Source organism: Grampus griseus (assembly GCF_964374135.1).
Source record: "Grampus griseus genome assembly, chromosome: 9".
NCBI classification, from domain to species: domain Eukaryota; kingdom Metazoa; phylum Chordata; class Mammalia; order Artiodactyla; family Delphinidae; genus Grampus; species Grampus griseus.
This window is the reverse complement of record NC_139003.1, coordinates 55,696,902-55,721,451: the sequence shown is the minus strand read 5'-3', so window position 1 is coordinate 55,721,451 and position 24,550 is coordinate 55,696,902. Positions and strand designations below refer to the sequence as shown.

The 24,550-nt window shown below is 36.2% G+C and overlaps 1 protein-coding gene across 1 annotated transcript in view; it reads left to right on the top strand.

Annotated features, from left to right (window-relative positions):
* PEX1 (peroxisomal biogenesis factor 1) overlaps positions 1-24,550 on the top strand; it is an 80,416-nt gene that overhangs the window by 38,032 nt on the left and 17,834 nt on the right. The window contains exons 14-23 of the mRNA XM_082661522.1: positions 7,509-7,698; positions 8,126-8,292; positions 9,791-9,925; positions 13,007-13,071; positions 15,479-15,621; positions 15,705-15,808; positions 16,598-16,774; positions 17,865-18,095; positions 19,111-19,305; positions 19,580-19,710. Of these exons, the coding sequence (XP_082517648.1) occupies positions 7,509-7,698; positions 8,126-8,292; positions 9,791-9,925; positions 13,007-13,071; positions 15,479-15,621; positions 15,705-15,808; positions 16,598-16,774; positions 17,865-18,095; positions 19,111-19,305; positions 19,580-19,710 (1,538 nt within the window). The remainder of the gene's footprint in view (positions 1-7,508; positions 7,699-8,125; positions 8,293-9,790; positions 9,926-13,006; positions 13,072-15,478; positions 15,622-15,704; positions 15,809-16,597; positions 16,775-17,864; positions 18,096-19,110; positions 19,306-19,579; positions 19,711-24,550) is intronic.

The window sequence follows — 24,550 nt, the reverse complement described above, 5'->3', positions numbered from 1 at the left end:
CAATTAATTTGCTAGAACAACTCACAGAACTTGGGAAACTAGTTTACTCACTAGATTACCAGTTTGTTACAAAGAATATTAAAGGGTACAAATCAACAGTCAGATGAAAAGATACATAGGATGGAGTCCGAAACAAAGGAGCTTCTGTCCTTGTGGAGTTTGGGGCCTGGCCCGGTGGCACATGGAAGTGTTCTGGTTCTCCAACCTGGGAGCTCTCCAACCCCGTCCTTTTAGGTTTTTATGGAAACTTTGTTACATAGGCATGACTGATTAAAGCACTGGCCATTGTCATTGATTCAGCCTTCAGTCCCTCTCCCCTCCCTGGAAATCAGGGGGTGGGACTGAAAGTTTCAATCCTCTAGTCAAGGTTGGTTCCCCTGGCAACCAGCCCCCATACTTAGGTGCTTTCCAAAAGTCACCTCATTAACGTAAACTCAGGTGAGGCTAAAAGGGGTTTGTTATTAATGTCAAGACACCTTTATCACTCTTATCATTAGGACATTTTAAGGGTTTTAGGAGATCTGTGCTAGAAGCAAGACAAAAACCAAATATATACAAGCACATACAGCCCATCATCTCCTCAGGAGACTTCAATCCTGATGGTTTTAGTGGCAGCACGCTCAAAAAGAATGTTCTGGGACAGGCAAGCATATTTTAACTTCTTGTTTAAAATTCTTACGTCTACTCTAAATATTCAGACCCTGTGCTAATTAACTGTTATTGAAGAATAAAAATACACCTGTTATTAAGCATAACAGAATGGTAGTGGTATTGGTCATTGAATGTGTTTTTAGAATATGTTTTTTTAAAAAGTGTTTTTTTTTTTAACATCTTTATTGGAGTATAATTGCTTTACAATGGTATGTTAGTTTCAGCTTCACAACAAAATGAATCAGTTATTTATATACATATATTCCCATATCTCTTCCCGCTTGCGTCTCCCTCCCTCCCACCCTCCCTGTCCCAACCCTCCAGGCGGTCACAAAGCACCAAGCTGATCTCCCTGTGCTATGCGGCTGCTTCCCACTAGCTATCTACCTTACGTTTGGTAGTGTATATATGTCCATGCCTCTTTATCGCTTTGTCACCGTTTACCCTTCCCCCTCCCCATAGCCTCAAGTCCATTCTCTAGTAAGTCTGTGTCTTTATTCCTGTTTCACCCCTAGGTTTTTCATGACATTTTTTTTTTTTAAATTCCATATATATGTGTTAGCATATGGTATTTGTCTCTCTCTTTCTGACTTACTTCGCTCTGTATGACAGACTCTAGGTCTATCCACCTCATTACAAATAGCTCAATTTCGTCTCTTTTTATGGCTGAGTAATATTCCATTGTATATATGTGCCACATCTTCTTTATCCATTCATCCGATGATGGACACTTAGGTTGTTTCCATCTCTGGGCTATTGTAAATAGAGCTGCAATGAACATTTTGGTACATGACTCTTTTTGAATTATGGTTTTCTCAGGGTATATGCCCAGTAGTGGGATTGCTGGGTCGTATGGTAGTTCTATTTGTAGCTTTTTAAGGAACCTCCATACTGTTCTCCACAGTGGCTGTATCAATTTACATTCCCACCAACAGTGTAAGAGGGTTCCCTTTTCTCCACACCCTCTCCAGCATTTATTGTTTCTAGATTTTTTGATGATGGCCATTCTGACTGGTGTGAGATGATATCTCATTGTCATTTTGATTTGCATTTCTCTAATGATTAGTGATGTTGAGCATTCTTTCATGTGTTTGTTGGCACTCTGTATATCTTCTTTGGAGAAATGTCTATTTAGGTCTTCTGCCCATTTTTGAATTGGGTTGTTTGTTTTTCTGTTATTAAGCTGCATGAGCTGCTTATAAATTTTGGAGATTAATCCTTTGTCAGTTGCTTCATTTGCAAATATTTTCTCCCATTCTGAGGGTTGTCTTTTGGTCTTGTTTATGGTTTCCTTTGCTGCGCAAAAGCTTTTAAGTTTCATTAGGTCCCATTTGTTTACTTCTGTTTTTATTTCCATTTCTCTAGGAGGTGGGTCAAAAAGGACCTTGCTGTGATTTATGTCATAGAGTGTTCTGCCTATGTTTTCCTCTAAGAGTTTGATAGTTTCTGGCCTTACATTTAGGTCTTTAATCGATTTTGAGCTTATTTTTGTGTATGGTGTTAGGGAGTGATCTAATCTCATACTTTTACATGTAGCTGTCCAGTTTTCCCAGCACCACTTATTGAATAGGCTGTCCTTTCTCCACTGTACATTTCTGCCTCCTTTGTCAAAGATAAGGTGACCATATGTGCGTGGGTTTATCTCTGGGCTTTCTATCCTGTTCCATTGATCTATCTTTCTATTTTTGTGCCAGTACCATACCGTCTTGATAACTGTAGCTTTGTAGTATAGTCTGAAGTCAGGGAGCCTGATTCCTCCAGTTCCTTCTTTCGTTCTCAAGATTGCTTTGGCTATTCGGGGTCTTTTGTGTTTCCATACAAATTGCAAAATTTTTTGTTCTAGTTCTGTGAAAAATGCCAGTGGTAGTTTGATAGGGATTGCATTGAATCTATAGATTGCTTTGGGTAGTAGAGTCATTTTCACAATGCTGATTCTTCCAATCCAAGAACATGGTATATCTCTCCATCTATTTGTATCATCTTTAATTTCTTTCATCAGTGTCTTATAATTTTCTGCATACAGATCTTTTGTCTCCTTAGGTAGGTTTATTCCTAGATATTTTATTCTTTTTGTTGCAATGGTAAATGGGAGTGTTTTCTTGATTTCACTTTCAGATTTTTCATCATTAGTATATAGGAATGCCAGAGATTTCTGTGCATTAATTTTGTATCCTGCCACTTTACCAAATTCATTGATTATCTCTAGTAGTTTTCTGGTAGCATCTATAGGGTTCTCTATGTATAGGATCGTGTCATCTGCAAACAGTGACAGCTTTACTTCTTCTTTTCCGATTTGGATTCCTTTTATTTCCTTTTCTTCTCTGATTGCTGTGGCTAAAACTTCCAAAACTGTTGAATAAGAGTGGTGAGAGTGGGCAACCTTGTCTTGTTCCTGATCTTAGTGGAAATGCTTTCAGTTTTTCACCATTGAGGATGATGTTTGCTGTGGGCTTGTCATATATGGCCTTTATTATGTTGAGGAAAGTTCCCTCTATGCCTACTTTCTGCAGGGTTTTTATCATAAATGGGTGTTGAATTTTGTCAAAAGCTTTCTCTGCATCTATTGAGATGATCATATGGTTTTTCTTCTTCAGTTTGTTAATATGGTTTATCACATTGATAGATTTGCGTATATTGAAGAATCCTTGCATTCCTGGAATAAACCCCACTTGATCATGGTGTATGATCCTTTTAATGTGCTGTTGGATTCTGTTTGCTAGTATTTTGTTGAGGATTTTTGTATCTATGTTCATCAGTGATATTGGCCTGTAGTTTTCTTTCTTTGTGACATCCTTGTCTGGTTTTGGTATCAAGGTGATGGTGGCCTCGTAGAAGGAGTTTGGGAGTGTTCCTCCCTCTGCTATATTTTGGAAGAGTTTGAGAAGGACAGGTGTTAGCTCTTCTCTAAATGTTTGATAGAATTCGCCTGTGAAGCCATCTGGTCCTGGGGTTTTCTTTGTTGGAAGATTTTTAATCACAGTTTCAATTTCAGTGCTTGTGATTGGTCTGTTCATATTTTCTATTTCTTCCTGATTCAGTCTTGGCAGGTTGTGCATTTCTAAGAATTTGTCCATTTCTTCCAGATTGTCCATTTTATTGGCATAGAGTTGCTTGTAGTAATCTCTCATGATCTCTTTTATTTCTGCAGTGTCAGTTGTTACCTCTCCTTTTTCATTTCTAATTCTATTGATTTGAGTCTTCTCCCTTTTTTTCTTGATCAGTCTGGCTAGTGGTTTATCTATTTTGTTTATCTTCTCAAAGAACCAGCTTTTAGTTTTATTGATCTTTGCTATTGTTTCCTTCATTTCTTTTTCATTTATTTCTGATCTGATTTTTATGATTTCTTTCCTTCTGCTAGCTTTGGGGTTTTTTTGTTCTTCTTTCTCTAATTGCTTGAGGTGCAAGGTTAGGTTGTTTATTCGAGATGTTTCCTGCTTCTTAAGGTGGGCTTGTATTGCTATAAACTTCCCCCTTAGAACTGCTTTTGCTGCATCCCACAGGTTTTGGGTCGTTGTGTCTCCATTGTCATTTGTTTCTAGGTATTTTTTGATTTCCTCTTTGATTTCTTCAGTGATCACTTCATTATTAAGTAATGTATTGTTTAGCCGCCATGTGTTTGTATTTTTTACAGATCTTTTCCTGTAATTGATATCTAGTCTCATGGCGTTGTGGTCAGAAAAAATACTTGATACAATTTCAATTTTCTTAAATTTACCAAGGCTTGATTTGTGACCCAAGATATGATCTATCCTGGAGAATGTTCCATGAGCACTTGAGAAAAATGTGTATTCTGTTGTTTTTGGATGGAATGTCCTATAAATATCAATTAACTCCATCTCATTTAATGTATCATTTAAAGCTTGTGTTTCCTTATTTATTTTCATTTTGGATGATCTGTCCATTGGTGAAAGTGGGGTGTTAAAATCCCCTACTATGAATGTGTTACTGTCGATTTCCCCTTTTATGGTTGTCAGTATTTGCCTTATGTATTGAGGTGCACCTATGTTGGGTGCATAAATATTTACAATTGTTATATCTTCCTCTTGGATCGATCCCTTGATCATTATGTAGTGTCCTTCTTTGTCTCTTCTAATAGTCTTTGTTTTAAAGTCTATTTTGTCTGATATGAGAATTGCTACTCCAGCTTTCTTTTGGTTTCCATTTGCATGAAATACCTTTTTCCATCCCCTTACTTTCAGTCTGTATGTGTCTCTAGGTCTGAAGTGGGTCTCTTGTAGACAGCAAATATATGGGTCTTGTTTTTGTATCCATTCAGCCAATCTGTGTCTTTTGGTGGGAGCATTTAGTCCATTTACATTTAAGGTAATTATCGATATGTGTGTTCCTATTCCCATTTTCTTAATTGTTTTGGGTTCGTTATTGTAGGTCCTTTCCTTCTTTTGTGTTTCTTGCCTAGAGAAGTTCCTTTAGCAGTTGTTGTAGAGCTGGTTTGGTGGTGCTGAACTCTCTCAGCTTTTGCTTGTCTGTAAAGGTTTTAATTTCTCCATCAAATCTGAATGAGATCCTTGCTGGGTAGAGTAATCTTGGTTGCAGGTTTTTCTCCTTCAACACTTTCAATATGTCCTGCCACTCCCTTCTGGCTTGCAGAGTTTCTGCTGAAAGATCAGCTGTTAACCTTATGGGGATCCCCTTGTGTGTTATTTGTTGTTTTTCCCTTGCTGCTTTTAATATGTTTTCTTTGTATTTAATTTTTGACAGTTTGATTAATATGTGTCTTGGCGTATTTCTCCTTGGATTTATCCTGTATGGGACTCTCTGTGCTTCCTGGACTTGATTAACTATTTCCTTTTCCATATTAGGGAAGTTTTCAACTATAATCTCTTCAAATATTTTCTCAGTCCCTTTCTTTTTCTCTTCTTCTTCTGGAACCCCTATAATTCGAATGTTGGTGCGTTTAATGTTGTCCCAGAGGTCTCTGAGACTGTCCTCAGTTCTTTTCATTCTTTTTTCTTTATTCTGCTCTGCAGTAGTTATTTCCACTATTTTATCTTCCAGGTCACTTATCCGTTCTTCTGCCTCACTTATTCTGCTATTGATCCCATCTAGAGTACTTTTAATTTCATTTATTGTGTTGTTCATCGTTGCTTGTTTCATCTTTAGTTCTTCTAGGTCCTTGTTAACTGATTCTTGCAATTTGTCCATTCTATTGTCCATTCTATCTCCAAGATTTCGGATCAACCTTACTATCATTATTCTGAACTCTTTTTCAGGTAGACTGCCTATTTCCTCTTCATTTGTTAGGTCTGGTGGGTTTTTATCTTGCTTCTTCATCTGCTGTGTGTTTTTCTGTCTTTTCATTTTGCTTATCTTACTGTGTTTGGGGTCTCCTTTTTTGCAGGCTGAAGGTTCGTAGTTCCTGTTGTTTTTTGTGTCTGTCCCCAGTGGCTAAGGTTGGTTCAGTGGGCTGTGTAGGCTTCCTGGTGGAGGGTACTAGTGCCTGTGTTCTGGTGGATGAGGCTGGATCTTGTCTTTCTGGTGGGCAGGTCCACGTCTGGTGGTGTGTTTTGGGGTGTCTGTGGACTTATTATGATTTGGGGCAGCCTCTCTGCTAATGGGTGGGGTTGTGTTCCTGTCTTGCTAGTTGTTTAGCATAGGATGTCCAGCACTGTAGCTTGCTGGTCGTTGAGTGAAGCTGGGTGCTGGCGTTGAGATGGAGATCTCTCGGAGATTTTTGCTGTTTGATATTATGTGCAGCTGGGAGGCCTCTTGTGGACCAGTGTCCTGAAGTTGGCTCTCCCACCTCAGAGGCACAGCACTGACTCCTGGCTGCAGCACCAAGAGGCTTTCATCCACAGGGCTCCTTAATTTGGGATGATTCGTTGTCTATTCAGGTATTCCACAGATGCAGGGTATATCAAGTTGATTGTGGAGCTTTAATCCGCTGCTTCTGAGGCTGCTGGGAGAGATTTCCCTTTCTCTTCTTTGCTCTCAGTTCCCAGGGGCTCAGCTTTGGATTTGGCCCCGCCTGTGCGTGTAGGTCGCTGGAGGGCGTCTGTTCTTTGCTCAGACAGGACGGGGTTAAAGGAGCCGCTGATTCGGAGGCTCTGGCTCACCCAGGCCGGGGGGTAGGGAGGGTCACGGAGTGCGGGGCGGGCCTGCAGCGGCAGAGGCCGGCGTGACGTTGCAGCCTGAGGCGCGCCGTGCGTTCTCCCGGGGGAGCCGTCCCTGGATCCCGGGACCCTGGCAGTGGCGGGCTGCACAGGCTCCCCGGAAGGGCGTGTGGCTAGTGACCTGTGTTCGCACACAGGCCTCCTGGCGGCGGCAGCAGCGGCCCTAGCGTCCCATGTCCGTCCCTGGGCTCCGCACTCTTAGCCGCGGCTCGCGCCCGTCCCTGGAGCTCTCTCAAGCAGCGTTCTTAATCCCCTCTCCTCGTGCACCAGGAAACAAAGCTAGAATTATGTTTTATAGGAATAACAACCCTTAAAGGAACCAAAATAAAAATCTTCTTACTGGAGAAAGAGAGCAATCATTATGAATGTGATTTTTTTTTTTTTACAACTTTATTAAGGTGTAATTGAAGACAACATACTCACTATTTAAAGTGTACAATTTGATGAGTTTTAACACACACACACATACACACACACACACACACACACACACACACACACCATGAAACCATCACCACAATTAAAGTAGCAAACATTTCCATCCCTCCTCCCGTATGTTTCCTACTGCTCCTTTGTGTTCATTCCTCCCCAACTCCACCAGCAAGCAAACACCAATCTGCTTTCTGTCCCTGTAGATTATGTCAACCTGATATTTCTCAAAATACATGTACAAAAATTTGCACTTGAGTAAAACTATAAATTTGAATTTTGTGTTTTTTTCTTTAGGATCAAAGATGTGAAATTCTGTATAATGTAATAAAAAATAAACTAGACTGTGATATGAGCAAGTTCACTGATCTTGATCTGCAGTGTATAGCAAAAGAAACTGAAGGGTTTGTGGCTAGAGATTTTACAGTGCTTATGGATCGAGCCATACATTCTTGTCTCTCTCATCAGAGTATATCCACCAGGGAAGGTAAGTTTTACTGTTAAAACCAAAATTTGGACTCTTCTTTCCGTCGTGGAGAAGTGTAATTGTAGTAAGGTAAGAATTAAATATATCCATTTTAGTATTCAAATAAGCAGCTATTTGAGTAGAAAATTGGCATTTCCAGCTAAATTGATGTCATTTTTTTTAATTGAGTTAAGATTGGCTAAGTGAAATCAGACGGAGAAAGACAAATAACATGATTTCACTCATATGTGGAACATAAAAAACAAAAAAATAAATGAACAAACCAAACTAAACATAAACACTTAGATACAAAGAACAGAGTGGTGGTTACTAGGGTGGAAGGGGTAAGGGAGGGGAAAATGAGTAAGAGAGGTCAACTGTATGACAATATGTTTTGAAAATTCATATACAAATAGGACTACCAAAAGTTTCGTTTATTTTTAAACAGAATTAGTTTTAACAACATTGGACTTGCGAAAGGCTCTCCAAGGATTTATTCCTGTGTCTCTGCGAAATGTCGACCTGCATAACCCTAGGGACCTGGGCTGGGATAAGATTGGCGGATTACATGAAGTTCGGCAGATACTTGTGGACACTATCCAGTTACCAGCCAAGGTACTTAAAAAACAACCAAACCAAGCACTACCAACTGCCAGAAGAACCACTGAGTCATCCATCGGTTCTGGCTGTATATGTTGGCTTGCCCAGCTTCCGTTTGGTCCAACAAGTATTTATTATTACCAAGTAAATGTCCAGTCCTATTTTTGGCGCTCTAACAGATTTTTAAAGTATCTGATGTATTCCTTGCCTGGAAAGAAAGCTGAGGTGATATTTATAGTAAACACATTTTGATGTGAATTTCAGAGTTCTTAAGTTTTTCTTGAATCGTCCAGGTTGTACTAAAGCAAATGAACTGTCAGCTAGGGTTGAGCAGAAACAGATAGGAATAAACTGGCAGGTGGGAGAGTCATTTAGATCCACAGAGCTGATGGATTAAGCCAGATTTCTAAACTCTGGGTGCCAGTCTAGAAAGGCAGAGTTAGCAGGCAGCATAGACCAGGCAGACAGCAGGATAGAGGGGGCAGCTGTAGATTGTTCGTTAGAACATCAAAAGTAGAATCTAGGAGGTGGTGTGTTTGAATCAGAAACCTGAGAGAAAAGGATCTTTGCATGAGATCAGGGGCCCATCCAAAGAGATAAAGAAATGGGTAAGGATCTCAGTTACATGTAAGGACCTCAGTTACAGACAGTCCTGGGAACTGTCTGGTGGGGCCTGGGAGATACTGAGTGCAGCCCAGGACTGGGGGTTAAAGCCTGTTTGGGAGAACAGGGGCGTGGGAAGTACTTGCCTGCGGATCATGACCCCAAATGCTGGGTCTGGGCACCAAACATCAGTATCCAGATACATCCCGGGCCAGGTACGTGAGGCCATCTGCGTAAGTGCTGACTTTGGGGCCTCCTTCAGATTAGAATGGAGGTTGAGATGAGGTTGAAATTGTGTCAACACGTGGGACTAAATAGGTGTACTTAATAGAGGAGACTAGGAGATTGCTGACAGTAGTAGCCTGATGTTTGGCTCACCTGTTCAAAAAGTTTTCTTGCTGAGAAGCTGGTGATTTAGAAGATAATTTAGAAGCAGTCAGTTACTTGTTCAGCATTGAGACTCTTGGGAGATTTTACTGTCGATTATAATTACACATGCTTCTCTATTATTTATTTTCTTCCTTTGATTGAATATATTTGAATATACATAGCTGTCATAACTTGCCCCATGAACCATACAAGTGGAAGGCAGTATACTTGTTAAAAGGTTGGGTTTTATTTTCTTAATGTAGTACTATTATAATGTTTGAAAAAAAAAAAAACAGGAAAAAATGGAAAGAAGTTCTGATGCATTTATATGCTTTTTATGTGGACTGTATTCCATGGTCCAATTGGGAAAAATCTGTGGTAGTTCCTTTATTATTCTGAGTAGGAATGTTTTTTTCTATCATTGTACTGTCATAAAGATGGCCACTGTTACCACCCAAGTACTTTTTTCTATACATTGATCTTTGGCCACTGCTTAGTCATTTGTTTTAGAGTTGAGCTCTTTGTCATATTTTTCTTTCAGTACCCAGAATTATTTGCAAACTTGCCCATACGACAAAGGACAGGAGTGCTGTTGTATGGTCCTCCTGGAACAGGAAAAACCTTACTAGCTGGAGTAATTGCACGAGAGAGTGGAATGAATTTTATTAGTGTCAAGGTATGTTTGGCATTTATCTTTTTTCTCTTCTTTTTTCTTTTTTATTTAACTGAGGGAAAATTTACATAATTAACTATTTTAAAGTGTACAGGTCAGTGGCATTTAGTGCATTCACAATGCTGTGTAGCCAGCACCTCTCTCTAGTTGCAAAACTTTTTCAGCCCATTCTCCTTCCCCCAGCCCCTGGCAACCACTAATCTGCTTTCTGTCTCTATGGATTTGTCTGTTCTAGCTATTTCATATAAAAGAAATCATGCAATATGTCACCTTTTGTGTCTGGCTTCTTTCACTTAGCATAATGTTTTCAGGGTTCATCCAAGTTGTAGCATGCCTCAGTAGTTCAGTACTTTTTTTTTTTTTTTTTTTTAGTTCTTTTTTTTTAGTTCAGTACTTTTTATGGCGGGATGATATTCAGTCTTTTTTAAGGTGGTGTGGATATGCCACAGTTTGTTTATCCATTCATCACTGGTGGACATTTGGGTTGTCCCCATTTTTTGGCTGTTATGAATAATGCTGCTATAAACATTTGTGTATAAATTTCTGTGTGGACATATGTTTTCATTTCTCTGGAATACATATATACCCAGGAGTGTAATTTCTGGGTCATATGGTAATTCTATGTGTAAGTTTTTGAGGACCGCACCATCTTACATTCCTACCAGCAGTGTGTGAGTGAGTATACCTATTTCTCCATATCCTCGCCAACACCATTTATGTTTTTTGATAGCGGGTTAATCTCATATTTGGAAAACTAGTAGGAGCAGTGATCCATCTATTAGTTAAACTGTGTGGGAAATTGAATAATGAGGCATCTCTCTTTTGGAGGGCTTATTATGTTCTTGCTTAAGGCAGATCTTCATGCATTATAAAATAGAATTACGCCTAAATAATCAGATAAAAGAGCAAACTTGAAGGGGGAAGAAAACCTAGAAGACTAGGGGCTGGAGACCACACTAAGGCAGGAAGCTGGGGTTTTTATTTGTTGGCTATATTTCACCCTTGCTGTGTCACACCAAGTTAAATTTTTTCAGATACAGGGTGAGTATGGTCATTAAAGGACATGCTAGCAGATCATTTTGGGTACTGCTTCACACTCCACCACTGGTGTGTCATTATGGTCTGGGATGTGCTGTCTTATTTGTACAGCTTCAGCACCCCAGCAATATTTGTTTGCCAAAGAGTGGTTACATTTCAAGGCAAAGTAATCATATGCAGATTTCCCCCCACCATCCGGAAGTAGAGTGTTTCTATGAAACATTACTGTAAACTGAAATGGTAGAAAACAAAGAAGCAATTGGACACATCTTGCTAATGGATGGACAAAATAAGTCGAGATAAAGCACAGATGCTCCCAGACACAGTTCAAAACTATGATGGCTTGATGCTGTGTGTAGTTCCCTAGAAAGAAGCTTGGTGGCGCCACTGTTGCCGCTGGGGTATGTTCTGCCTCTCCAACAGCTCACAGCGGGATAAACACTGAATGCTTTTCGCTTTTCACCCTTTTTCATAAACGTGAACATTTTCTTTGGATTTCTTTGTTAGCGAAAACAGTTACTAATGTAGGTCTTTAATAAAAGTGAAGTAGTGTAAAGCAAACTTCAAAAAGTGAGGGAAACCTGTATTGTAAACTTATTCAAAATTGATTTATAATCTGAAACCCAGTTTATTAATTTGCAGTTGGGTTATGCCTACCCTCTTTTTATCACATGAGATTTTCTGAGCTGGTTATGTGGGTATCCTGGCATTGATGGAGAGCTATAACTTTTAAATTTCCCTATCTTCTTTTTTTGGAATTTGGAATAACTATGACCATATTCTTCTTTTTTACTTGTCACTAGAATGTAGTTTTACTTTTTTTTTTACATATAATTTTCAAGATTAACACTTGCAAATATTGTTGTATTTTAGATTGTTCCATTAGGGAGGACATCTTATCTCTTCCCTTTAGTAAATCTTCAAATCTCAATTGGGATGAGTTCTCAATGCACAGGTTTCGGTAGAGAGTTGAGGCTGTGTAGGTCTGGGTGGATCCCAGGAGGCATGTATCAAAGACAGCCCTTTCACTGACACCAGTTTGTTGCCTTTTTCCTAATATTTTGCCTTAGTTGTTTCTTGTTCCATCCTCTGTAGTTCCCTGACTATACTGAGAAAATATAATCAAATATTAGTATATTAATAGCTATCTAGATGGCTGAGTATTAGAAATTCTTTATTTTGGTCACATATCCTGATCACTTTTTGGTCTTTTTAAGGTAATGATTTTTCATTGGAGATCACTTTAGGGCCTATTCAGTTTTTTAAAATATCCCAATTTAAGGAAAGACTGTCCTCATTATTGATATTGTTATATGTAGTAAAGTTTGTTTTGAAAGTTTCCTCAGTTGACTTTTAGAAAAAATGATACATTCTTCAACTTCTGAGCAAATAAATTGGTTTCAGTTACTGAAGATGCTAATTAAAGTAATTCATGTCACATTACATATTTTTTGGAGTCTCCAAAGATGTGAGATAAATGGAACATTTTCCCTTTTTAAACCATTCATTACCTTACTAAACAAATAATTATTCAGTACTTATTATGGAGCAGGCACTGTTTTTGGCACTGGAGATTCAGTAATGAACAAAACTGCCTTTTTGGAGCTTATATTCTACTAGTGGAGGGAGGGAGACAATAAACAGACACATTCAATGTATAATATACTGTCAGGTGGTGGTAGGTACTAGGTAGGAAAACAGTCAAGGGAAGGAGGTGTAAAGTAACTGGAGTGAGTCATAGATGGGTTTGTCAGACAAGGCCTTTCTGAGGATGTGGCATTTTGTCAGAGATCTAAATAAAATGAAGCAGTGAGCCATGAGACTATCTGGGGACAAATGTTCTAAGCAAAGGAAACACCAAGTATAGAACTTGTGGTATGATATTTAGTCCAGCCGCATTAATTTTTTAAATGTAGTTCAGAGAAATCCATTAATTATATTAAAATTTTTCTGTTATTGCATTTAGACTTAGTCATGAACAAAAAGTATATTTTGTTTTTAGATAGTTTCGAATGAATTCTAATTTAATTTTATTTTACCTAATAGGGACCAGAGTTACTCAGCAAATATATTGGAGCAAGTGAACAAGCTGTACGGGATATTTTTATTAGGTTAGTTACCAGTGAATGTTTTTTTAAAGTAACTGGCTCTGTGGTTATTTATCAGTCAATGCTTTTTGGTCTTCAGTTGAAAAACTGATGTTTGAAACCTGTGATTTATGTGGGTTATTAATAAACTGAAGAACAAAAATTCACTGTTTTACCAAATACCACTTAAATATAAAACATTTTTGATATTAAGTTTTGGAAATTATTTGGTTTTATATTTACAATAGAAATATTTCTGAAATGCTGAAAGTGGAATCATAAGTGGTTACTCAAGGATTCTCAAAGTATATGAAGCACATAATTACCCCAATTTATCTCTTTTATAAATTAAGATTCCATCTGATCAATGTAATTAAAATAGAGCATAATTATTACTGCATTTATATAAAAATACATATGAATACAGAAGCTAATATTTAAGAGTAAAAAAATTACTTAAATGTGATGGGATTACAGGAAGCTTCTAAATGAAAGAGCTACTTTGTTCTATTCCACTAAAATTTTATTATAAAATATGCAATTAGGAGAATATATATAATGTACATATATATTTTAAAGAATAATAAAATGAACTCTTGTATTGCTACCACCCAATTTAAGAAAAGAATATTACCAGAAAAGCCTATTACAGGTAAAGACAGTCAACCACATATTGACAAAAGGTTCAATTTACCAGAAATCTATTACAATTATAAAATTATTTGTATCTAATACTGTAACTTCAAAATATTTAAGGCAAAAATTTATAGAACTCCAAGGAGAAATTGACAGATCCACCTTCATAGTAGAAGATTTTAACACAGTTCTCAGTAATTAGTTAGTGAAAAAATAGTTTTAAAAAATAGTAAAAATTTAGAAGATTTAAACAACATATTCAGCAAGGTTGATGTAAGCATATTTAGAACATGTACCCAACAATTGGAGAATACACATTCTTTTCAGGCACACCTGGAACATTTTTGAAAATTGGCCATATGTCAGGCCATACATAGTGATTGCAGTGTTTCAAAGAAATAATATCATAGAGACTCCATTTTCTGAAAACACAAGTTAAAATAATCAAGAAAAGGATAAGCCCCCCCATACATTTAGATATTTTTTAAAAAACTAAATAAATCATAAGTGAAAGAAGAGATCTAATGGAAAATAATGAGCACTAATAAGGAAAATGCTGTTTATTAAAATTGTGAGATACTGCAAAACTTATTTCAAGGAAAATATAGCTTTTAATTTTTAGAAAAGAAAAAAGACTGAAAGTTAATCACTAGGTATCCATCTCATGAAATTAGAAAAAGACAGATATAAATGAAAATAAAGAGGGAAATAATAAAGAACAGAAATTAGTGAAATAGAAAACAATTCAGTAGAGAAGTTCACAAACCCAAATATGTTTTGTAAACCTGATACAGTTGATCTCCAGCAAGACTGATCAAGAAGAAAGCAAGCATGAATAAACAACATTAGGAATAAAGGTGAGGAAGCAAGACTAAAGATATACCAGAAATGTAAAAGATAATAAGGGAATATTGTGAAATAATATTATAAACTTTATGCCAGTGTTTTTGAAACTTGGGTAACATAGACAAAATATATTTGACCAAAGTCAAGCAAGGAAGAAACAAAATCTGAATAGTCTTGTAAAGGTAGGAAAACAGTGGGCGCTAGTTAAAAATCCTTGCATAAATCAAACATCAGACCTAGTTGGTTTTTTAAGAGAGTTTTGCCAAACGTTCAAGGCACAGGTAATCCAGTGTGTTGTTGGCCCCAGATTTATTTTACTTGCCATGTATTTACTAAGATATTTGTTGGGTTTTTTCCGTCACCATGACAGATATTTTGTATTAGGGGCGATTCTTTAGACATCTAGTCCATCCTTTTACCAGAGATGGAACTTATGTTACCTTCTTTTTAATGAAAACAAAATTAGTTAATAAATTAATAAAACTATATGTCAAAGTTCAAGTTAGAAAAAATGTAATATGTATAACTAAAATATATTTTATAGAGAGCCTTACAAAATAAAAGTACTAAGCTCGCCAAAATGTAATGGACAAAAGACACGAAGAGACATTGCACAAAAGAATTGCAGGTGGCCAGTAAGCATATTAAAAAGAGTTTACTTGTAATAAGAATCAAAGAAGCATTTCACTCATTGAGTAAGACTGGTTTTTGTTTTAGTCTCTGTCCAGAAGGCATGTGTCTTCCCTGACCTCTCTAAGACCTGGTTTACTGAAAACAAGGATAATTACATATGCCTTGCCTTCCTTAAGGGTTTGTTGTGAAGAATTAAATAAATACATAAGTATATATATATGTGTGTGTATGTGTATACAGATATAGATATATATATGAAATTACTTTGCAAACTCTGAAGCCCTATTCAGATAGGAAATACTGTTTGTTTCCCCAGAGCACAGGCTGCAAAGCCCTGCATCCTTTTCTTTGATGAATTTGAATCTATTGCACCTCGACGAGGCCACGATAATACAGGAGTTACAGATCGTGTAGTTAACCAGTTGCTGACTCAGTTGGATGGAGTAGAAGGCTTACAGGGTAATAATTGTAAATACAGAAATATCTTCTTATAACAAGATTTCACCAGGATTTAGTAAAGGATTTTTATTCCCCCCCCCCAGGTGTTTATGTATTGGCTGCCACTAGTCGCCCTGACTTGATTGACCCTGCCCTGCTCAGGCCTGGCCGACTAGATAAATGTGTATACTGTCCTCCTCCTGATCAGGTGACAATTTCATGTTTTGAGTCCAAAATCCAACAAATGCTATACTCTTTCCTTGTGAACTTTACTTCTGCCAGGTAATAGAAGCCGTCCTTAGAAGACCAGCTTTCGGCAAAGGCCTTAGTCAGTGCTTTCTTACAGCATGAAAAGATTCTGAATTAGATGCAAAGCCTTTTTTTGGCCCAGCCATTCCATGCAAGTCTGAAAACTTTATACTCTTTCAGTGTTGGCCAATTGGAAAAACAAGTATTGCATGGCCATGTTCCCTGTGTTCAAAGATCACACACCTCATTATCCAGACAAAAGACTGATACTGAATCAAGCATAGGACTAGGAAGCATCTATGCATGTTACATAGAGATATGACTTTTTCCTAGTCCTATGTTGATGGAGCTCTTTTTCCCAAATTTAGAAATGAATGAGTAAAAGAAGAAATAGACAAATGAATAGTCAAAGATATAAAATGTCTATATATCACATGTAGCAGTTATTTTTTCTTTCAAAACACTTTCTTGGCTCATTTGCCCAAATCTAGAAAATAAGCACTGTCTGAATTAGAAATGATTTACACTAAATAGTTAAGAATGTTGATTTTCATTCATTTTCCTATGTTCCTTCTGTTAGGGAAAAAGTTCCAAGGAAGATAGATGTAGCCTACTGGTACATTCCTCAACTTATTTGTAAAGCTTATAAGATATATGAAGTGAATTTATAAGAAAAATTCTAAGAGACACAGTTTAAAATAACGTATTCAATTTTATTTGTTAAATCAATTAGTTTTTCTCCCTTCAGGTGTCACGTCTTGAAATTTTAAACGTTCTCAGTGACTCTCTACCTCTGGCAGATGATGTGGACCTTCAGAACGTGGCATCAGTAACCAGCTCCTTTACGGGAGCTGATCTGAAAGCTTTACTTTACAATGCCCAGTTAGAGGCCTTACATGGAAGGCTGCTGTCCTGTGGGCTGCAGGTGAGTTATATGAGGAGATCGTTACTATGGTGTCTTATGAGTGATACGAGCAGTTCAGTGTCAAAATTTCAACCTTAAAAGAAATTCCTACTTTTTAACAACTTTAGTTAACTGTATAGAAATTTACCTTTAGTCGAGTGTACCATAATTGGAATATTGGCTTTGCAGAGAATTTGTAATTATTTGAAGAGTTTAGTGTCTATTTCTCTAACATTACCTTACTATTGGCAAAATATGTTGGTGTGTGGAAGGGTATTCTTTGAATTGAGGTAAGAATTATATTGAGATTTTAAATTCATTTTTTACTTTTAAAAAAGATCATCAGATAGTTATTTTGAAACTCAAATTGTCCCAGATATGGCCAATAGGAGCCCCTTTTGGATGGCTTCTGTGTCCTTTTGATATGTCCTCATCATCCTTTGATCACTTACTTACTTCCCTATACAACAAAATGTTCTAGGTTTATCTTATCTGTTCTCCAGCACTAGAATCAGTTTTTTTCTCTAAGGATAATATTTTAATTTTGGCAGAAAATAATTTGATCTCTGCCACATTATGGACTTTACCATATATTTTCTGGGAAGGGTTTTCAACTGTATACTCCCCTCTGCTACATTTTGTTGGAGATTCTTGCAGGGACTAAATTTAGATACTGCCAAGTTTTTGCTATTTATTTTGGCAAGCCATTGAAGTTTTTTTTCTGCTAATGAAAGGGGAAAAAAGGTGTTTACAAGTAAACTACTCTATAATGATGAATCAGCCATGTTATAGAGTGCTTTATCATTTCAGAGTAGAAAAATGTGAATTGAAAGAGACATGAAAATAAAATCGAGGTCTGAGTCCTAGCTTTGTTAGTTTTGGGGGAGATGGTTGGCAAGTTATCTACACATTCCATATGTTCTTTCCTTATTTTAATAGTTAAAATTTTGTGATGTGACTCAGAACCATTAGAGAATCAATAAGAGCTTTTGTAAAAAAATGCCTCAAGTTTCCTTGTACTGGTCTATTAGAATGCTGTCTCTGTGTGGTTTATTTTTGAATTGTGGACTATTTAGAGCTTTACAACTGGTTGTCCTTTTGTGTGTTTTAGGATGGAGGTTCCAGCTCTGATAGTGACCTGAGTCTGTCTTCAATGGTTTTTCTTAACCACAGCAGTGGCTCTGATGATTCAGCTGGAGATGGAGAATGTGGCTTAGAGCAGTCCCTTGTTTCTCTAGAGATGTCTGAGGTGCTTCCAGATGAATCAAAATTCAATATGTACCGGCTCTACTTTGGAAGCTCTTATGAATCAGAACTTGGAAACGGAACCTCTTCTGATTTGGTACCTTGTGCAGTCACTGTACAGTTCTGAAATAGACAGCTGTATGTTGGTGTAATTTATGTCCTAACTAGCCCCACATGTTCTTTCTGGTTGGTTTGTCCTTCAGTAAAACAGTCTTTTCTTACACTAATCATTTTCACTCCGTGTTAAGACAGAGCTGGCAGTAAGGGGAGCCGAAGTAGCCAGTGGTTGTGATTACCCTTTGGTTTCTTTCAGGTTTTTCTCCCTTCATTAGTGGCTTTAAAACATCTTTAGTAGCAGATTCATTTTGTATTAAACTTAAATTCTGTTATTGTAGAACAGTTGAGGATAATGAGAAATTTGGTACAATAATGTCAAAAATTCTAACAACCAAATGTTATCTATTGGTAATACTTCTGGTGGAAAATATAAGCACAGTGAAAAACTTAGTAGTAGTAATGTTTCAACAAGGAAAATGTTTAGATTAAATTTGGGCAATATCATTGTTTTTCTAAACTAAAATAGCATTTGACACATATCTCAGAAAATTAACAGTGGTTCACTGTTGCTTTAGTGGTTAACATTTTTACAAATATTTAGTAATTTGGGGGTAAATTTCCTTTATTGGGTTTTTAAAAATATAAACATAACCCATTTTTATTCTCAGGAATAGTAAGCTGTTTTAATTCTAGTCTTTGTTTTCTGTTTAACTTACATGTAGAAATGTCCCAGAACCTTAGTATATACCCTATCATTAGGGCATTTGTGGTGGATTTAATAACAAAGCATTATAAAAACCTTGTATGATTGGCAGTTTTCACTCTGTGGTGGTTCAACAACATAGGTATAGATGAACCTTTACAGAATATGAACGTATTTTAAACTTGCTTAATTTCAGTTGATTAAAATGTAAGCTTACCCATGTTAAAGTTTTATTGCTTAAAGTTCATAATTCTATCTTTGATAAATAATTTTTTTCTCCTTTGCTCTTTTTCCCTCCCTTCCTCTCTCCCTTTCTCCCTTCCTTCTCTCATTATTATGCTTAACAACGAAGAGCTCACAATGCCTGTCAGCACCAAGCTCCATGACTCGGGATTTTCCTGGAGTTCCTGGGAAAGATCAGTCCTCACAACCCCCAGTCTTCAGAACAGCCTCACAAGAGGGTTATCAAGAGCTCACACAGGAACAAAGAGATCAACTGCGGGCAGATATCAGTATTATCAAAGGCAGATACCAAAGCCAAATTGGAGTATGGCTTTTTCCTCTTCATTATAATTGTAAAACTTTTTAAAAATTGTTTTTCCTTTTTGATATGTATTTTTTGATTGGTAAATGAGCTCTCTTTATAAACAAGGGACTGAAACACATCAATCAGTCAAATGATTATGTGCTAACAATTTTTAGTAATCTTATGAGAAAGGGAATGTATAGTCTCCTAAGAAAACTGGCAAAAAGAAATAACACTTGGACTTCCTTTTCCATCACGTCTCTAAGTTAACTTTTGTCTTTTTTTTTTATTTAAGGAGGATGATGCCCTTAACCAAGCAGGCCCCATCAGAACCAGTCTGGCTATTAGTCAGTCACATTTAATGACTGCGCTCAGTCACACAAGGCCATCCATCAGTGAAGATGACTGGAAGAACTTTGCTGAGCTGTAAGTAAAAGATTCTGATCCAGAAGTATAGATATTATTACAGGTGACAGTTACTCAAACTTTTAAAGTTCTTTTAAAATCACAAGTAATACTTTGAATATTTAAAAGCAATTCAAAACATTTGCTTAGTAGCCATGTGTTTAAATACCCCAAAACTTCAGGAATATAGAAGTCAAAAATGAATTTTCATTATAAATGAATTTTCATTATAAATAATTCAAATATAATCAGATGAATTGGTTAATGACTTGGTTTAATTTTAAAAGCGTCAAAGAAAATAAAGGAAAGTCAAAAGCCCAAAATGATTCCACTATACAGTTTCCAAAAATTATGAAAATATAACTGTTTTGTTTTCAAAATAATTTATATTTTATTAATCTCATTAATAATTAAAGACCATTTAAATACATTCACATTTATTCACTTGTAGACCGTGTTTAATATACATTTGAATTTATAGGCTTGCAGTTGTCTCACTAGTAACTTTGGAGTCTGAGACCCATAGACTGGGAACCATTCTAGGTCAATGATTCAACTTAATTCAAGAAATGCATTCCTCTGTAATGTACAGCATGAAGACTACAGTTAACAATACTGTAGTATATATTTGCAAGTTACTAAGAGAATAGATCTTAAAAATTCTTTTCACAAGAAAAAACAATGTAACTGAGATGATGATGGATGATATCTATACTTATTGTGGTAATTCTTTCACAATATATACATATATCAAATCACTATGTTGTACACCTAAAACTAATATAACCGTATATGTCAATTATATCTCAATTTAAAGAAAGTTAAAAATGGGGAAAAAAAAGAAATGTATTCCTGGTCTTTAGAAGTTACAACTTTCTTGTTGAATTTTGCTATATTCTGGGGTATGCATGCACATACGTGTACATGTATGTGTACACTGAAAGGGTAGAAAAATTTTCCCTTCCCTTCTAGATTCTTTGATTGGTCTAATAAATAAATTGACATAAGATGGATTAACAGGAGAAAAAATAATTTTGTACATTCAAGATCTGCATAAAAATAGTAGACTAAAGTCAGTCAGGCAGTTAAAGCTTATATACTGTCCTGAGCTAAGGACAGAGATAAGGGCCTGGACTTCAAAGGGGAGGAGGGTAATTCACAGGAAAATGGGAAGAACAGGTGTTTGGTAATCAGACGTTTGTCCTGTCATGCAGATAAGTCTTTTGAGATTAAAAAAGTTATCTCTGGTAATAGCTCATTCTGGTGCAGGCCCCGTATCTAAATTCTTTTAAGGCAGTTAAGGGATAGGTAAAAAAGCTTTTCTCAAGTCTGCTGGGTCTTGATTCCCTTTAAGTCAAAATAATCCACATGGCAGTTTGGGGTGGAAACTAGAATGATTCAGGATCCAGTCTAGTTTACAGGTAGAAACCCAAACGTCAAAGATAACAGCACTAGAATCTGATATCCACAAAGCTGTATTACTGAAACATGATTTCTCTCTCTACAGTGACCCCCATTTCTAACAAAGATAACCACAGTAAGACTAAACTATTTTCATTCTAGTTGCACTAAACTTGGCCTGATTATTTACATAAGTTCGACAAGAATAGTAATGGGCCATATAGATGCTTTTAAATCTCCTTTCCTGGAAATTTTCATAAGGAATCTCAGATTGACCTTTTGAAAGCCTCTTGAGGCTAGGAAGCCGAGCCAAGGACTTACCATCAGATTTTGCTTGCAATAGCTATGTACTGTTGACCCTTGAACAACATGGACTTGAACTGCGTGGGTCCACTTATACAGATTTTCAATAAACATCTACTACAGTACTACACAATCCATGGCTGGTTGAATCTGTGGAGGCAGAACTGTGGGTACAGAGGGCTGACTGTAAATATGCAGATTTTTGACTGTGTTTAGAGGGGGTTAGAGGGTGGAGGGGTGGGGGTGGCACCCCTAACCCCTGTGTTGTTGAAGGGTCAACTGTATTTGGGTTAATTTCTCTTTTAGAGGTCCCCAAAATAGCCTGAAGTCCTTGTACTTGCCAGGAAATAACCTTCCTTACTCACCTGGTAAGGTTACTGGGAACTCTGTAAGCAAGGTACCAGGCTGGTTTTCCAAGGAGGTTTATTGGCTCCATAAAATCAACCTTAGTTCCTTAAAACTGTCTAGTTTTTCTGTTCTATGCACATTCTCAAATAAGACATTCCAGTCAAAGCCTTGAGGATATAACCAGTGTTTCCAGTTGTGTCCTGTTACGAGGAGAAAGGATTCTTATTGGACTTATGGAAATAACTGTATCCATGAAAATAAGAATACTCACTAAGAGTTTCTGAATTCTGGAGGGATCAGGTAGGAGAAAAACATGTTTCATCTTTGTTCACAAAGGTATATTTTACCAAATTACTGATAGCTTAAGAGAAAAGAACAAGGTTTCCTTAAATCTGGAAAAACAAAACATAGCAATGTTTCAAACAAAGTCATAAAAATTATAATGATCCTCAGTAGTTCATTCAGTCCCATGTAGTTAATTTTTATGGATCTTTTGTTAGTTTTATGAAGCCATCAGTTTCCCCATTAGAGTTCTGCAAATTCTTACCTAATTCAGTGGTATAAATTGAAAATTATCAGAAACCTGTTCTTGTTAGAGTCCTTTCCATGAGTCTCATTGAAGATGAAGCACTTTTGCAGGAACACTTTTACAATAACGATAAACGACAAGAGACTTAAAAATGTCCATGGTTAAAGATCTGATGAAACTTCATTATAATGCATTTGATAAGGAAATTTGGTTATTTCTCTGACAGTATTTTAAGACAACTGGAATTATGGTTGATAATATTACATATCAGATATTTAGGAATTTTATAGTTTCTATAAGACATATTAATAACATCCATATAATAACATATCCATATAAATATAACTTTTAGTATTATGTCAGTGTTTCCCATGTAATTTAATATATCAAGTAATCCTAATTTATATCTCTTTTTATAAGGGGAGAGAGAGAACAAATCTTATGAGACGTTCCAGGGGCCCTCTGGAAAATCCCAGAGTTAAAGGTCAAAAAGCCTTATTTAGAATTTGATTTTGGAGAGATTTGTCAAAAATATTTGGTTTTAAAACACCATACTATCATAGGTCACTGTTAAACAATATTATTCACTTAACCAAAGCAACAATTAAAGACTTTGCAGGCAAATACAGAAAGTTACATAGTTGTAAAACAAACAAACAACAAAAAGCGCCTTAGACAAGAGCATTTTCTTAAGCAGTCAGACGTGAGGCATAGGAAGTTATTTTTCTTTGTTTTCTAGGCAGACTACTTAAAAGGTAAAGAAAAACCTTTCACAGTCTTATCAATAGCAGACCAGTAGTCCAAAAAAATTTTGTCCTGAAAGAGAAGTTTTAATATCAGTAATGTACTTATATAAAACTAAAACTTATTTTTTAGAACCCTTATAATAAATTCCTTCCGTTTTAGCCAGCTTGACAAAGTAAAAGTCTCTTTCCAATGTTCCATACCCATTTAGTTTGTCCTTTATTCTCTTTCCCATTCTGAAACAATCAGAATAGAGTTGCATACAGTTGTTTTCCTTATTATTTCTCAGTTTTAATTATATAAATTAGAATTCTTAACACTTAAACCTTAATTTCTAGTGATTGTGAACTGTTACACCAGCATTCTGTAGACTAGCAAATTAATGCATACATTTCATAATTTCTAAAAGAATATACTTTAACAGTACAATTCTTCAGTGTAGAATAGGACACATTTATTTATACATCCAAGTATTTTTAGTTCCTTTGTAGTAAGAAGCCAGAAGTAAATAGATGTTCAGTAATTAATGTTTCAGTATTTTATTTAGAAATGATCAAGATATCCAAAGATATTTCATCACTTACCAAAACTCTAAGGGTATAAGTTACCAAAGAGATTCTGGAAACTATTTAAGTAGACATATCATAAAACTTAATTATTGTTGAGAAGTTCACTTAAGAACTAGTTAAGTTTTAAACAATTATATTTAGATTACTTATGAAAATTTCATGAGACATTAAAACAGCCACCATGGCAAATTTTGTAACAGATACATACTTAAACTAGCTTTTATTTACTGAAAATTATCCCAGATCACATAAACTTGAGAAGAATTTGGATTGGTTTGTATTATGTTTCTGAGAGTTTAGATACATTAAATTTGATGAGTGCTTTTTTCTTTAAGCCAATTAAATAGATCTTTTTACAAATTAATTTTGGCAATATTCATCCAGAGGTAGAAAAGTATCACATATACATAACATATCCATAGACGTAACAAACACACACAGACAAACAGACCCTGTAGCTTCCATCCCAAAATTTTAGCCATGGAAGTTTTTATACCAGTCTATTTTCTAAAAGCCTCTTCCCCTCAACTCCTTTTTTTTCCCCCAGTCTCAGGTGATTATAGGCAGTACCTTAGCTATCTCCTGGGTGTTTACATTTCAAAGACATGATAAGATTTACATCTTCAAGGGACAGAGGAAGAATGCAGGTTTTCTCATAGGAGTTTTTTTTTTTTTTTAAGTATAGTTGATGTACAGTATTAAATTAGCTTTAGGTGTACAACATAGTGATTCAGTATTTATAGATTATACTCCATTTAAAATTACAAAGTAATGGCTGTATTTCCCTGTGCTGTACAATCTATCCTTGTTGCTTATTTTATACATAGTAGTTTGTACCTCTTAATCCCCAGCTCCTGCCTTGCTCCTCCCTCCTTCCCTCTATGGACTGGTAACCACTAGTTTGTTCTCTATATCTGTGAGTCCATTACTGTTTTGTTTCGTACATTCATTTGTTTTATTTTTTACA